At 40.0% G+C, this 16099-nt stretch overlaps 1 protein-coding gene across 11 annotated transcripts in view; it reads left to right on the top strand.

The window, feature by feature from the left end:
- The window catches only part of dmd (dystrophin), a 1835475-nt gene that overhangs the window by 782536 nt on the left and 1036840 nt on the right, over window positions 1-16099 (top strand). For all 11 annotated transcript variants that reach the window (XM_059650343.1, XM_048540566.2, XM_048540567.2 and 8 more), the window contains 2 exons: window positions 3359-3603; window positions 9787-9967. In XM_059650343.1, coding sequence (XP_059506326.1) covers window positions 3359-3603; window positions 9787-9967 — 426 coding nt within the window. The remainder of the gene's footprint in view (window positions 1-3358; window positions 3604-9786; window positions 9968-16099) is intronic.

Raw genomic sequence — 16099 nt, 5'->3', positions numbered from 1 at the left:
CAAAGGAGGAAATTAAAGAAATTGAGTTGCAGCAATTTATTTTATTTGACTATCTTAACTCAATCCCCAAACCTCGTATGAAACTGGACAGTGATGTGCTATATACGGTCTCCCTGTTATAGGAAGAATGTTCTGAGCTTGAAGCGGATCAGAAAGACTTGCAGGGTTGGAGGGTTTGAGCTATAGAGAGAGGCTGAGTTGGCCATGGCTATTGCCTCTGAAGCGTTGGAGGCTGAGAAGTTTATAAAATCATGGGGCATGGATAGGGTGAATAGCCAAGGTCTTTTTCCCAGGGTAGCAGAGTCCAAAACGAGAGGGGTATTGGTTTACAGTGAGAGAGGAAAGATTTAAAAGGGACCTAAGGGGCAACTTTTTCAAGCAGAATGTGGTGTATAGATGGAATGAGCTGCCAGAGGAAGTAGTGGAGTCTGCTACAATGACAGGATTTAAGAGGCATCTGGATGGGTACACGAATAGGAAGGGTTTAAAGGGAAATGACCAAATGCTTGCAAATAGGAATAGATTAATTTAGAATATCTGGTGGGCATGGACGAGTTGGACCAAATGGGTCTGTTTCCATTCTGTGCTCTTTGATTGTATATAATAGATTTTTCCATGACCCATTTTTGCAGCAGTCCCTCTCTTTATGCTAATTTGAATAACTGATTTAAAAATTAAGGAACCAAATGAACTCAGTATAATATGTAGTTGTCCCTCAAAGAGGACATGTAACCTGGGTCAAATAGCAAATTTGTTAAAATTTAATAAAAAAAGGCTTCATGCAGTGCTCTGTACAATGCCTGTTCCCTGTCCAAGGCCACTCCTTGGACATCTCCATAGAGGAGAGACAGGCCAATGAAGGTCTTTGATCTTTCTTTTCTCCATTCTCCTCTTCTCCTTCTCTATCCTTCTTTTCCTGTCTGTCTGTTTATCCCACTCTTTCCTTCTTTCTTCCTCTGTCCCTTTCTTTTCCTGCCTTTCTATTTTACTATTTTTTTTTCCTTTAAGTTTTACCCCCCACCGTCTCCCTACCCCTTCCCCCATCTCCCTTACTGTCTCTTTCTGCTTACCTCTTTTGCCCTCACTAACACTCTCCTCTGAAATTTCCACCATCCTGTTTAAGCGTAGGAAGCTCCTGTGCCTACTTTCTCAAGAGGAAAGTCATTTCCTGGTCTGACTGCATGAGGCCCTTGCAGTTAGCAGGATGTTACTAGATGCTCACAAACAGTATCATACAACTTCGATTGTATGATGGGTGCCATCCTTAGGCGGCCAGGGAGTCGTTTCTGCACTGCAGATAGGAGTTTTGCCTTATGACTGTGTTATCCCCGATATACTGGACTCTGAGGGAATTGCCTGAGAAATTGAAAATTCCGATGGCCAATTCATCTGTGCCTCGATCATTCGGGAAGTACACAGATCAACTGGAATATTCAGAGTTTGCTGCGGCAGCTAAATTGCCTGGGAAAAGTTAGATAATGAAAATCTAAGCAAAAAGTGTCAGACTCTTCCATAGACATAGTAAGAACTCTCAGTGCTGGAGTCAGAGATAACACAGTGTGGAGCTGGAGGAACACAGCAGGCCAGGCAGCATCAGAGGAGTAGAAAAGCTGATGTTTCAGCTTGCGTCCCTTCAGAAATGGGATCTCATAACTTGTCTAAGTCCTTCTGCAGTCTTCACACTACCTGACCCTCCACCAATCTTTGTTTCATAGGACACTTATGCAGCCATGATTGAATGTATGGGGAGGTGATGGCCTAGTGGCCTTATCGCTGGATTGTTAATCTGGAGACCCAGATAGCATTCTGGGGAGCTGGGTTCAAATCCCAGCATGGCAGATGGTAGAATTCGAATTCAATAAATATCTGGAATTAAGAATATAATGGTGATCTATTGTCAATTGTTGGAAACACCCACCTGGTTCACTCATGTCCTTTAAGGAGGGAAACTGCCATACTTGCCTGGCATGGCCTACATGCGATTCCAGACCCAGAGAAATGTGGTTGACTCTTAACTGCCCTCTGGGCAATTAGGGATGGGCAATAAATGCTGCCTAGTCAGCGACGTCCTCATCCTGTGAATGAATAAAGGAAAAAAAATGAGAGAACCAACCCAATGGGCAAAATGGCCTCATTTTGCTGTGACATCATATGGTCTTATAGACAGGAACTGTATGGTAAGGTGGAAGGCTTTTCATGTATTATGGATGTGTAGTGTTTCTAAATCACTGGTGCCAAGAAAATTGAATGCTTAACAGTATTAGATAGCATTCTTTATTTGCTACTTCAACAAAGATGTTGTTAAAACAAACCATTTAGTTATGTTTAAATGGGTGAACGCCTGCATTGACACACTCAAACAAAATAATAGACCTGCCAGGTGGGATGAAATGTCATTCACCAGAAACAATCATTTGTAGGCTCTGTATCCACTGGCTTGGAAGGACTTTTCAGCTTTGTTTGGAGTTTGACTTTCTTTTCATGCATATCTTTCTCAAATTTACACTAGATTATTGACATTTTAGTGAATTGCTTGTAGCTTGCAATAGATGGGTGCCCTGACTCAAAAAGAGTGCAGTGAAGCGTGTGATCTGCTGTTGGTGAAATGAAAGAGTGAGTTACTCGTTTCCAAATAAATCTATGGCCATGGTTTAGGAAGAAAAAAGAACATATATAATCATGAGGCTCCAGTCATAGTTGTGTGGGACAACCTTAATTGTCCAATCTATCTTTTCTGGACTGTTTGAAAATCTTTTATTGCACACTTGTATTGAACACCCCCTGCAAGTGTTAATCTTACAATTTGGAGACCTTTTTCCATGCTTTTGACTGTGGTTGGTAAACTAACACTATGTTTTAAATTATACAACCTCGTTCTGGAGTATATATTAGCATGTTTATTTTGAAAATAGCTTGTTCAATGATAGTTAAATGTGAAACTTTTGTTTACACACCGTCAGTTGTGACTGGAAGTACATTGGATAGAATTTCATTTTCACATGCTTCCTTATGATCCCATTTTCAATCATGTTAGTTCCTACCATTTCCACAATTTATGAAGGCCATGCAATGTATCTAAGTCAGACTGCAAATTAGAAATAACAATGGCTCAACAGTCATTGATTGCACAAGCATGAATTCTACCATTAACAATAAACTTTTCAGACAGTCATTCAACATCTTTAATGCAAATAATCTGCAGAACATGTTATAAATGTAGCTGGCACGTTTTTTATTTCTGGTGCAATTTGAATGTATATTTGTATACGGTCTTTTGAGAAGGCATATCTGAAAATTTCTTTAAACACTGCCAGCCAAATAGCTGTTTTCCCTGATATATATGTACTATTTTATTCAGAGGGGATTTCAACTGCTGATGACATCAAACAGGCTTCGGAACAACTCCAGAACCGCTGGGAGGAATTTTGTCAACTATTGGTGGAGAGGATGGATTGGCTGCAGTATCAGAGCAAGATCATTGCTGTCTCTTCACAGCTACAGCAGCTTGATCAAGCTGTGATCTCTGCAGAAAGCTGGCTAAAAGCACAGCAGCCACTAGCCACTGAGTCAGATACTGCAAAGGTCCAATTGGAGAAATGCAAGGTGAGAACATTCAATGATTAGAAGGAAAGTTTGTTTTGCATATTTGGCATTTTATATTGTTTTATTCTGAACCATCTCGTGATCATGGTGATATCCTACATGCAATGGACACATTGACGCAACAGTTTTTCTCATGTTCAAGACAGTGCTCAAACAAGTGCCAGAGAAATTGTAAAACAGCTCTAACTACAGACATGCTTGGTCATAGTCATGAACAACATTAGCCAGAACTAGAGCAGTTTGCTTTAAGACTGCACAATTCTTTTAAAACCTGCAAGTTGAATAAAAGTTCAGCTGTATTGCTGAATAATGACTCCATGGAATCCACTTTTTGAATTTATTCTCAAATACGGGTTTGGGCCAGCAATTACCCATGCAGTGAGTTCCTGTCTGTCCTTGATGTAGGAAGCTGCATGGCAGCCAGACATTGATTATATGGGGGGGAAGGCGAAATTGGGTCTTTGGGATATATCTCTTGGTGCCTTTCGTGGAATTCTCTGCCCCGGAGAGGAAGAAAACAACTTGTATAGTTAACATAATCAGAATAAAATATTATTTGCTGCACTGAAGCATAGCGTTTTGCAATGAAGTTGCTTAAATTATTTATGGAATGAGTTGTACCCAGTAAAAACCCAGAAAAAAAAATATGGAGAATGCTTCAATCAAAATGCCAAAGACGTTAAGTACTTTGAACTAGTATGGCTAAAAATGACAGATACTAAGCACTTTCCATTCCTAATGATGAGTGACCTGTCACAAGCCCCTTGCTTCACACTTCATTTTGAATGCCAACTCAATTCCCAAGATTTGTCACCATCTGAATGAAGTAGTTCCTCTTCATCTCAGTCCTAAACAGCTTGCTTTTTATGAAACTGTCCTCTTATTCTAGTTCTGCAAGCATATAAAAGATTGTTTCTGCATTAAACCTGTCTGTTGCATTAAGATTTTCTCAATTTCTAAGAAATTGCCTTTCATTCTCCTAAACTCTAGAGAAAACAGGATAACAAATTGTGGAGCTGGATGAACACCAGCTCCACACTTTGTTATCTTGGATTCTCCAGCATCTGCAGTGTCCATTATTTCTCGAGAAAACAGGATCAATCTTCCCCACCTTTCCATATGGAACATTCCCACCATCCCAACAATGAGTCCAGTGAGCCTCCGCAGCAGTGTCCCCGTACCTTTATGGCAAGGGACCAGATGGCCTACAATACTACAAATGCAGTGTTACCAGTTTTCGATACAATTGAATTAAGACTTCTTTGTTATTGTACTCACATCCTTTTGTGATAAACGCTAACATGTCACTTGCCAACTGAATGACTTGCTGCACCTACTTGCTAGTTTTCAGTGGCTTATGAACAAGAACACACAGGTCCCTTTGCATGAACACTTTTTAATCTCTTAACTTTTCAGAAATGCTCTGCACCTCTATTCTTTCCACTAAGGATGCCCTCAAGCCTATCCATATTATATACCAGCTGCAATGTCCATGCCTAGTCATTCAGCCTGTCTAACATTCCATCAAGCTTTCTTGCATCCTCCTCACTACTTACTGTTCCACCAGATTTTGTATCATCTATGGGTCCTTACGTGTAAATCATTGATCTTGATTGTGAATAACATGAGCCCAAGCCTGTGCTATCCCATTGATCTCAATATGCCAGCCTGAGAAAGGACCATTTATTGTTTCTTTTTTACATACTCATAGAAACTTTTACAATCCATTTTGGTTTCTTTGCTACTTTACATTTAAGTACTATTCTCCCTTTCTTTATTAATTTACTGGTCATCTTTTGCTAAATTATAAAATTCTCCCAATTCTCAGGCTTGCAATATCTTTTTGACAATTTAATGAAGCAATTCCCTTTGATCTAACATTATTGAACATTATTATGGGGAAGGGGCAGGAAAGTGGACAGGATGAGTGTTGGATCCATAATGATCCTATTGAATGGCAGAGCAGACTTGAGGAGCCGGATGGCTGGCTCTTATTCCGGTTTCTTATGGTCTTGTGATGACTGCATTCTCCTTGCAAAAGGCACCTCTAATTTCTTGAGTTATACTATATCATGCAGTACCACTACTGTTGGATAAGCATATGGACGTACATGGAATAGTGTTGGTTAGATGGGCTTGAGATCGGTATGACAGGTTGGCACAACATCGAGGGCCGAAGGGCCTGTACTGTGCTGTAATGTTCTATGTTCTATGTTCTACTACTTGATGGCCAATAAGCCACTCATTCCAGTGTTTCCTGCCCCTTTCTGGGCAGCATTGTGGCTTAGCGGTTATCACTGCTGCCTCACAGTGCCAGGGTTCAGTTCCACCTTCAGGTGACTCTGTGGAGTTTGCACATTCACCTCTTACCTGTGTGGGTTTCTTCCCACAGTCCAAAAATGTGCAGGTTAGGTGAGTTGTCCATGCTAAATTGCCCGTAGTGTCCATGATGTGCAGGCTAGGTGGATTGGGCATGGAAAATGCAGGATAACAGCATTAGGGTGGGTATGGGCTTGATGGGCTGAATGGCCTGCTTCCACACTCTGGAGATTCTATAATTCTTTCTCAATCCACACTGATTCTACATCCTGCTCTTCTTATCCAAAATCCTCTGTCATAAGACAGAAGTTTCTTCCGTTAGTATCGGCACTACCCAACTTAATTGTCCTTTGTGCCCATTCCTCCTTTAATACTTAGCTCCAAGTCATCTTCATCCTGCTGCCAAATCTCTACAATTAAATCACACCCGTTTAACTTCTAATGACATCAATTCACCTATTGAATGCTGCAGGGATTCAAATAGTGGTTTTAAAACTGTCTTTTCAATATTTCTGCAGTTTGATTCAACTTGATACTTGGATTTGTTCCTGCTGCTTTCCCCTTTCATTTACAGCTTTTCTACTTCCTGTGACCAGCTTTGTTTTTCTTCTAAATGCGTTCACTTTTTAGTTCCTGGCCCCACAGACAATTCACCTTCCCAGTAGCTGCAGCAAATCTCTCAGCAAGGACATTGCCCCCAGTCTTACTAAGTTAGCAATTGCTCTCCTTATGAAGGTCCCATCAGCCCCAGCAACTGGTCCCAATTTCCCAGAAACCTCAATCTCTTCCTCTGTACCATTTTTCCAGTCACATGCTCATTTGCACAAGCTTCCTATTTTTCTGGGATTACTGCCTTAGAGATCGCCTTTTCACTCTCTTGCCTGTCTGTCTTTTCTTTTTCATTAAGGACCTCATTCCTCTTTGTGCCTATGCTGTTGGTGTCAATGTGAACCATGACCTCTGATTCTTTTTCCGGTCCCAAAAGAATGTTCTTTAGCAAATCTGAGACATATTTGACCCTGGTACCAAGCAGGAAACATACTTATCCTAGAGTCATGTCTACAGCCTATGAAAAGCATGGCTGTTCCCTTATCACATCACCTACCACCACTGCCCTTCAACCTTTCTGAATGACTTGTGTGGCTGAGCCATTTCGGTGTCACAGCTTAGCTTCCATGATGTTCCTCTGATGACCCATCACCCTCCATATCTATAATGGTAAAATTGCTGAGTGAGTTAGATTTGGGGATGCCTGCATGTATTACCTGGCCTTCTTTATACTGTCTAACTGTTCAGCCATCCCCTTTCTGTCTGCATGCTCTTAATCTGCAGTGTGGCCACTTTGTAATGCACATTTTCCAGTTGGTTACCAGCTTCTTGGATGCATAATCATGACTCTGACTGCAGTAGGAGAGCATAGTATGGTCATCTAGGCCACATTAAGCCACGTTGAGTTTGGTTGGCCCACCGAACTTGTTTGTTGTTCCGCAGACTTTTCATTACCATGCTTGGTATTGTCCTCAGTACAGCCTCTGATGAAGCGTCGCTGTGTTTTCCTAACAACTAACAACAAGAGTACATGAACACCAACTGGCTACAAAAAGACATGAACAATACTTACTCATCTCAATCCACATGGACAAGGAGAACCATGACTTGGACTGGGACAACACCAAGATCCTGGGACAGGCTGGGTAGAGACAAGCATGAGAATTCCTGGAAGCATGGCACTCCATGAAGCAGGCTATTAATAAACACATTGAACTCGACCCTATGTACTTTCCACTATGGAGGAAACCCGGAAAAGAGGCACTCCATCACAACGGACCCCAGAGATTAAAAACCAGGTGAGAAGACACACCGACGCTTCATGAGAGGCTGCACTGAGGATGTTACCAAGCATGGTAATGAAACATCTGCGGAACAACAAACCAGCTTGGCAAGCCAACCAATCTCAACACTCACAACCCAAGCTACAGATCTACTCCAAAACCTTCGACACATAAAGCCATGTTTTCTGTTACTAATCTTTCAACTTTTCCTGAAGATCTCAGTGTTTCAGGCATTCAGGAAATTGTTCGAAAGACATTTTTCTGGGCAAGTTTATAATATGCCAACACACTGGGAATAATCCTAACTTTGTGAATTTGAATGAAATTTATAATGACCAGTTATGATTGAATATTCTCATTTTATTTGTCAAATTCTTATATTTTGCAATTCCACAATTTAAGACCAACCAGTCCTTATATTTCATTCAATCTTACATTAAAGTACATCTGTTTAAAAACTCATCTTCATGAGACCTGCCTTCTACTCTCTTGACTCAGAACTTACTCTGGATTGGCAACTTAAATTAAGACAGCCGGCAAAGTTTTGGAAAACAAATTATTACAAATGAATTTCTTACAGAGGATGAAAGTGATAAAAATGGCTTTATTAACTGGAAGGACTATACGAGTAATCTCGCCATGAAGTTTTCTTTCACACATGTATCGAAATAGTGTCCAGTTTAGATGTTTTTTATTATATTAGGAACATGAAAATTTGCCAAAAGAATCTCTTCACTTTTTATTGACTGTCAACACCAATTCAGTGGTCTTGTCACTGCTGGTATTCCAATTCTTCAGGTTTTAATCACCGGTAATTACAGCCTATCCCCAGTAACACACTGCTTGTAACGCAATTGGAGATTTTTAAAAATGTGTTCAATATGCTTATAAAAGGTAATGTATTTACTCAGTGTTGAAAATGTTTCATCAAATGTTCAAACAGTGGAGACTGCTCAATATAATAGAAACAAAATTTCATCACATTTTTGTGATTATTTGGAGAAAGAGAGAGATGACATTGTGTTGAGGTGGTGATGAAATTCTTCAGTACAGTTTTGCAAAGTGCATTACTAACAAAACAGAGCAGTCAGGTAGATGATAACCTAAGTTGAAAGCGTATATGACCTGATAACCCACACATGCCCAGTCTCTTGAACAGAGCAACACACTCATTAGCTATTTTACTTTACTCTATTTCTATGTCCTTTTCAGCTTTTTGATTTGATTTCTACATTCATTGTCAAAATATTTCATGAAGCCACTTTTGTAAGCAGTGATTACATTTCTAGTGTTTTGCTGTTGATTATGTTGGTAAGAATGATGACATCGTTAGAGGTACAGGTTTCAATTGCATCTGTACTCAATTACTTCATCGTAATTACGTAGGGCACAGCTTGGCTCGATGCCACTGTTGATTCTCAAATGACTGCGCCTTTGTTGCTCCTTATGACGTATTCCGAAAAGCACCCTGCTGCACCAATCTTTATTTCCGCCATCAATTAATCATTCTCATTGGTCTCCCTGGGGTAGTACTAGCTGTGTATATAGCTGTGCTTTGAAATGATGTTTACTATGAACTGGATTCAGACCGTGCATAGTCAGTTAGGTTAAGCATGATGACTACTCTGCAAGAAAATGTCTCTTCGGTCAGCCCAGCCTAGATTTATACCCTAAATCTGTTGATGGATGGCTAATGCTGTCCTGTTTCTGTCTTGCCCAGCCCTCCCAGAATCACTGATTTTTATTTTCTAATTTTAACATCGATCAACTTGCCAAATAAATTTACATTGAGCATTTAAATCCTTATTAGTCAGTATTCAGTCTTGTAATGGAACTAATGAGTCATTTCAAACTTGGGTTAGTTGTTAAATGTTGCAGAGAAGCTGTTCATTAATGCTTTTTATGCGTGTCTTAGATGACACCACACACGCCGTCCACCCCTAACCAAGCAATATGATACTTAGAGAGCTTTAAAAGTTATTCATATCCTGATAGTGACAAAATAAAATCTGTTTTTATGTGAACCCTTCAGGAGGAAATCTCCAGATTGACAGCACTGCAGCCATTGGTTCATAAGCTGACAGAACAAGGAGCGGAGTTAAAACAGAAGGAGGAGGTGCCGAAATCTTTAGTGGCTGATATCAAGGCCTCTACCAATCATTTTGCCCATATTCTTAAAGCTCTGCAGGCTGAAGAAAAACAGTTGAACTCCCGTAAGTGATTCTACGTGTTCATAGTGGATAAGCTTAAAATATGTGTAAAGCTGATCAAAGCTGCTAAATATGTTGTGGAATTTTCTCCAACCAGAATCTTTCCAAAACGAACTAAGAATTGCAAAACTGTTTTTCATGAAATATATGTGAAACATTGAAGTTCAAATATTTTTTCCCCTAAATCATTGCTGAACACTAAACATGGAAATAATTCAAATGGGAGAGAAACCTGTGTAAAGAAGAGTGAAAATGCTTTGCACAAGTCAGAATAACTGGGGAGAGACCTCTGATTGTAATTGTATAAACCTGTATTTGGCAGACATTTCAACATTTGCAGAAGAATGCACTTTTTCAGAGCCCAGAGATAATATACTGTTATTTTCTATTCACTGTTATCTTTTGTTCCCCCAGAGGCTGTGCCCTTGAATTCTTGTCTCTCCTACTAGTGGATACATTTTCTCAATGTCTGCACTACCAGGCCTCTCAGTATTCTGTAATCTCCAATAAGATACCACTTTCCCCCTCCTCAATCCTTCTAGACTTCGAGTACAGACTCAGAGTCCTCAACTGCTCTTCATATGACAAGTCCTTCACCCTCGGATCATTAATATGAATGTTTGGACCCCTCCAAAGCCAACATGCCCTTTTTTAGATATGGGGCCAAAAACTGATCATAATACTCCAAATATTGTAATCTGCCCACAGTCTTTTAAAGCCTCAGCAATATACCCCTGCTGATGTACTCTAGCTTTCTCGAACATTACATTTGCCTTCCAAAGTGCTGACTGAACTGGCATCTTAAGAGAATCCTGCAATAGGACTCCCAATCCCCTTTATACTTCAGATTTCTGAGGCCTTTCCCCATTTAGAAGATAGTGTACACTCCTTTTCTTTCTAACAAAGTGCATAACTCACACTTTCTCACATTGTATTTCATCTGCCACTTCTTTGTCCACTCCCCTAGCCTGCCCTCATCCTCCATCAGCCTCCCTGCTTCTTCAACACTACCTGACCTACTCGACCTTTCTTTGAGTCATCTACAAAGTTAACAACAATGCTGTCAGTTCCTTTGTCTAGATTATTAATGTAGAACATGAATAGTCACGGCCCCAGAACACTATGGAATTTCACCAGTCACCAGCTGCCATCCTGAAAATAAATACCTTTTATCCCCATTCGCTGTCCTCCACCAATCAGTCAATCCTCTATCCATGCCAGTACCTTGCCCCTAACACCATTGGTTTTTATCTTATTTAGCAGCCTCTTATGGGGTAACTTATCAAAGGCCTTCTGAAAACCCAAATAGATCATGTTCACTTGCTCTCCTTTGTCTAGCTTGCTTCTTTTCTCCTCAAAGAATTCTAAGACATTTGTCAAGCATGACCTCCCCTTGAGAAAGCTGTGCTGACTCAACTTTGTTTTACCCTTTTGGTACTGGTTTTACATTTAGCCCCTAGCTGTTCATATTCCCTCAGCAGAGCCACTTTCCTCTTTCTCCCTATATTGTTGGTATTGACATAGACCATAACATCTGGATCTTTCCCATCTTGCTGCAAGTTCCTCTGCAGCCCAGGTGAGAGATCCTGAACCCTGGTGTACCTGCTGCAGGGTTAAACAATGCAGGCTTTGGGATTCTCAATCTTGTCCACAGAGAACAGTGTCTATTCTGCTGCCCGTGCTATCTTGCGAGGGTTGTGGAACTGGAGAAGGTTGGAGATGAACAGGGGATGAACTATTGAAGAATTTGGAAAGAAGGATCAGAGTGTTAAAATAAAGACATTCCTTGACTAGCAGCCAGTGTGGGTTACCCTCCCCGCTACTTCCCTTTGCATTTCTGAAGAAGGGTCTAGGCACAAAACATCAGCTTTCCTGCTCCTGTGATGCTGCTTGGCCTGCTGTGTTCCTCCAGCTTCACGCCGTGTTATCTCTTCTTCCCTTTGCATTCTTGTTTAAGAGTTGCTTCTTTTTTGCCATTAAAACACTGTCTTATTATCACACGGATAAATTTAAGAGTAGAAAATTAAAATAAAAAGTAGGTTATTTGTCCAACAAAGTATTTCAAAGACACAGTAAAGTTTTTTTCTTTTCTTTCTTACTCTACTGATGATTGCGGATTTAAATCAAATAACGTATTTTCCATTTTGTAAAACTCAGTCATTCTCACCAAACCATCAACATTTGATATAACCCATTCATTTTTGCACATATATTCGCATATGTACTTTTTAACTTTCGTGGGATTAACTTTTTAACATTCATCTTATTAATCAGGACTTGATAAACTGTCATTTCAAAATCAAGTCCAACATCTGTGAAACACTGTGTTCTAGTTCTTCAAACTTCTGTGTATTTCCCTTCCCTATTCATTTCCACACCATTTCCAGACACATGTAAAATGTTTCAAATATTTTGAAATTTTTGATGTGAATTTATTATATTACTGGCTCAGTTTTTACGTTGGTATTTACAGGAGTAAAGAGAGGAGATAACACTCAAATTTCACGAGCTGGGCTCGGAAAGAAATGGGACTTGGGAAAAATATACCTTCACTTTTTTGTATGAATGCTTTTCGAAAGATAATTCTTATTTATGTTTTATATGTATGTAATAATGGACTTATGTCATTTTCTGGAGTGGTTTATTTGAAAAGGATTGCTGAACATTTTGTTAACCAAGGCTTTCAATAAATCACCATGATTGGTGATAACTACTTGTTCTGTTGCTGACCCATTCTGGTGTTCTTTGAACAAGCACTGAATAAAGAGTGCTTTGCCTTTTTGGAATTAGTTGAGGAACAAGTGGCCTGAAAGGAAGGAAATCCCACCTAATTACTATTTCTGTAAAAAAAAATTGAAGCTAGAACCTATTCTTCTGAAACCACTTCCCAGTATTTTGTTTCCTGAGCAAACTGTGTCTGCCAAGACTCTGGAAGCAATCCAGTATGATTTTTAACTTGTCCACATATTCCAGCCCATAAGAGTGATAGATTTCTAAACAGTTTATGCTTCATGCTTTTTTTTTGTCATCAAGATTAACTCCGAATGGCCAGGAAATACTTGCGTAAGTGAAACTCTGCAGAGTGCACTCATTTTTGCTCCCCCTATTTTCCTGAAGTTTGTGTCTGCCTGTATGTGTGCACATGTAGTTTTGTGTGTCCGCTTTGGGTTATTTAGAGAGACGAGCATTGATGCTTCCATATAACTCACTGCATATATAAAGCAATTATTCCATCTTAACTGAACATGCTTTCATAGAATCCCTACAGTGTAGAAGAAGGCCACTTGGCCCATTGAGACTACATTAACCTTCCGAGGAGCATCTCACCTAGACCCGCCGCCCTACTCTATCCCTGTAACCTTGCATTTCCAATGACTAAGCCACCTAGGTTGAGCATCCCTGGACACTATGGGAAATGTAGCATGGCCAGTCCACCTAGCATGCACATCTTTGGACAGCAGAAGAAAACCCACACAGACACAGAGAGAATGTGTAAACTTCACGTAGACAGTCGCCCGAGGCTAGAATCAAATCTAGGTCCCTGGCACTGTGAGGTGGCAGTGCTAACCGCTGACCCACCATGCTGTCTAATGAATCAATAATTGTATCTTTTTTGAAAAAACCCAGTTAAGAGTCAATTATACATTCAGTATAAACAAGATATCCAATATTGATGTTGGCAATGAGGAAAAAAAAATATTGCAAGCTACTCAGCATCCAGATTAGACATGCATTGTCATTCTTTCAGTGTCGTGTAGTCTAAATCCTGCAGCTCCCTCCATTATAACATTATCGGTATTCCTGCCAAGGGGCCTTCAACAGCTCAACGGCAATGAGAGATGGGCAATAAATGGTAGTCTAGCCAGAGATGCTTACATCTCATGAGTGAATTAAAAAATATAATTAATGTGGTGTTGCGTGGAGTAGTGGGACTAGAGTGATGGCGTAGCTCTGTGTAGGTTTAATTGCCAGCTTTGAGATAACTGGTACAAAGCCAGAGAGTTGAAGTTAGATTTTTTCTTCTCACTCTGTTGTTCAAAAGTTTAAAGGATGTTGTCCTCAATAATAACTTTTAAAAGGAATATGAATATGGTCATGACCATGGATCAGAACGCAAATAATCTGAGATTCCAAAATGTGATTTTTCAAAGAGGGGAGATGCAGCCAAAATGTTGATTAATGTATGTTTAGATAAGTTTAATATAACCATGTGGAGAGAGAATGAGACAGACCAGTGGAATGTCATACTGAATGTTGTGGAGGTGCCGGTGTTGGACCGGGGTTGACAAGGTCAGAAAGCACACGACACCAGGTTATAGTTCAACAGGTTTATTTGAAAACACAAGCTACTGGAGCCTCACTCCTCCTTCGGGTGTCAATGAGAGAGCTAGTGCCAGATGCAGAATTTATAAGTAAAAGATCAAAGGTTCACAAGATTGATGAGGATCTACTAAACAAACCTTAAGATGCTGTTAAATCTTTAATCAGTTAGAAGGTTGTAACTGATTTAATATGTATAGGTAAATCCCCGAATTCCTTTCAAGTCATGGTTCTGAGAGAACTAAAGGTTTTATCAGTGTAAAGAAGAGGTGACAGAGGTGATGTACTTCAGACAATTTTGTAACCAAGTTGCTCCTGTCCCAGTTATCCCAAGAACAATAAACTACCTCACAAACCCATTGTGTGGCACTGTGTCAAATGCTTTTTAGAAATCTATGTACAGTGCAGCAACAGCCATCCCATCGTAGACCATCTATGTTACCGCTTCAGTAACCTCCAACAATTTAATTTGACGATGTGTTCCCTGAACAAATGTATGCCGATTCTCTGACCAGAGTCTGACCATACTGACTCTAAGCTAAAGTACACACAGGTTCTAAACAAGCTCCCACACCGAACATGCATTTTCAGACCGAAAACATCACTTATTCTTCACTCTGATAAAACCTTTAGTTCTGTCAGGACCGTGACTTGAAAGGAATTCGGGGTTTTACACATACATAATTAATCAATTAAAACCTTCTAACTGATTAAAGATTTAGCAACATCTTGGGTTTGTTTAATACATTTCCCTCAATGGTGTGAACCTTTGATCTTTTAATTATAAATTCTGTGTCTGATACTCCCTCTCTCACTAACACCAGAAGGACTGAGGCTGCAAAAACTTGTGTTTCCAAATAAACCTGTTGGACTATAACCTGGTGTCATGTGATTTCTAACCTTGTACCTAATGCCCTGAAGGGAACTTCAAACAACTTCATTTGCAAAGGTGAATGTCAAGTCAAGCAGACTAGATATCTTGTGATTAACATGATAACGAGACTGACAGCTCCCCCCCGCTACCCCCTGCTCACCAAAAGGCACCCTTGTGAATGTATATCCCATACTGTAGGCACATCTCGGGTTTTTCCTTTTGACTTGTTCGTAGGCTGTGAAGGTCTCCCATGTTGCCGATAAAAGAATTCTTTCACTGAGTGCAAAAATGCAGCCACCGAGGAAGTCAGAGAGTGAAAAATGAATATGTTGAACAACAAAATCACTTTCACTCAATCTGAATGCTGGAATTCAGTTGTAGTCGAAAGGAACCTAAACATCAGTATTTCAAACAACCTTCAACACTCAGAATCTTAAAATTGAAGTTCATCAATGCTGACAGTTCCCTCCCCTCCAGCAGGTGCAGCATGAAATTCTCTGCTGTTCACGAGCAATAAAGAAACTGATTTGAATATCTATTACTTTTTTTACTTTTATCTTTTTGGACTCAGCATTTATTTCTAGTTTGTGCGTATATGTCCTTCTGAAACAAAATGTTAATATCAGCCGAGAAGAAGGGAAGGCATCTGTTTTCAAACTAATGTTGTTGTGAACAACTGTAGGTAAAGAGTTAAGGGGATCCAGTTCATTCCTCATCATTCAGGAGCTTAATAATTTGGTGTATTATAAGAACTTAAGAACTAGGAGCAGGAGTACGCCATCTGGCCCCTCAAGCCTGCCCTGCCATTTAATAAGATCATGGCTGATCTTTTTGAGACTCAGCTCCACTTACCCGCCCACTCACTATAACCCTTAATTCCTTTACTGTTCAAAAATTTATCTAGCGTTGCCTTAAAAACCTTCAGCGAGGAGGCTTCAACT

Source organism: Stegostoma tigrinum, chromosome 12, assembly GCF_030684315.1.
Source record: "Stegostoma tigrinum isolate sSteTig4 chromosome 12, sSteTig4.hap1, whole genome shotgun sequence".
Classification (NCBI taxonomy): Eukaryota; Metazoa; Chordata; class Chondrichthyes; order Orectolobiformes; family Stegostomatidae; genus Stegostoma; species Stegostoma tigrinum.
The sequence above is the reverse complement of the archived record's forward strand: the minus strand, read 5'-3'. Positions and strand labels throughout refer to the sequence as shown.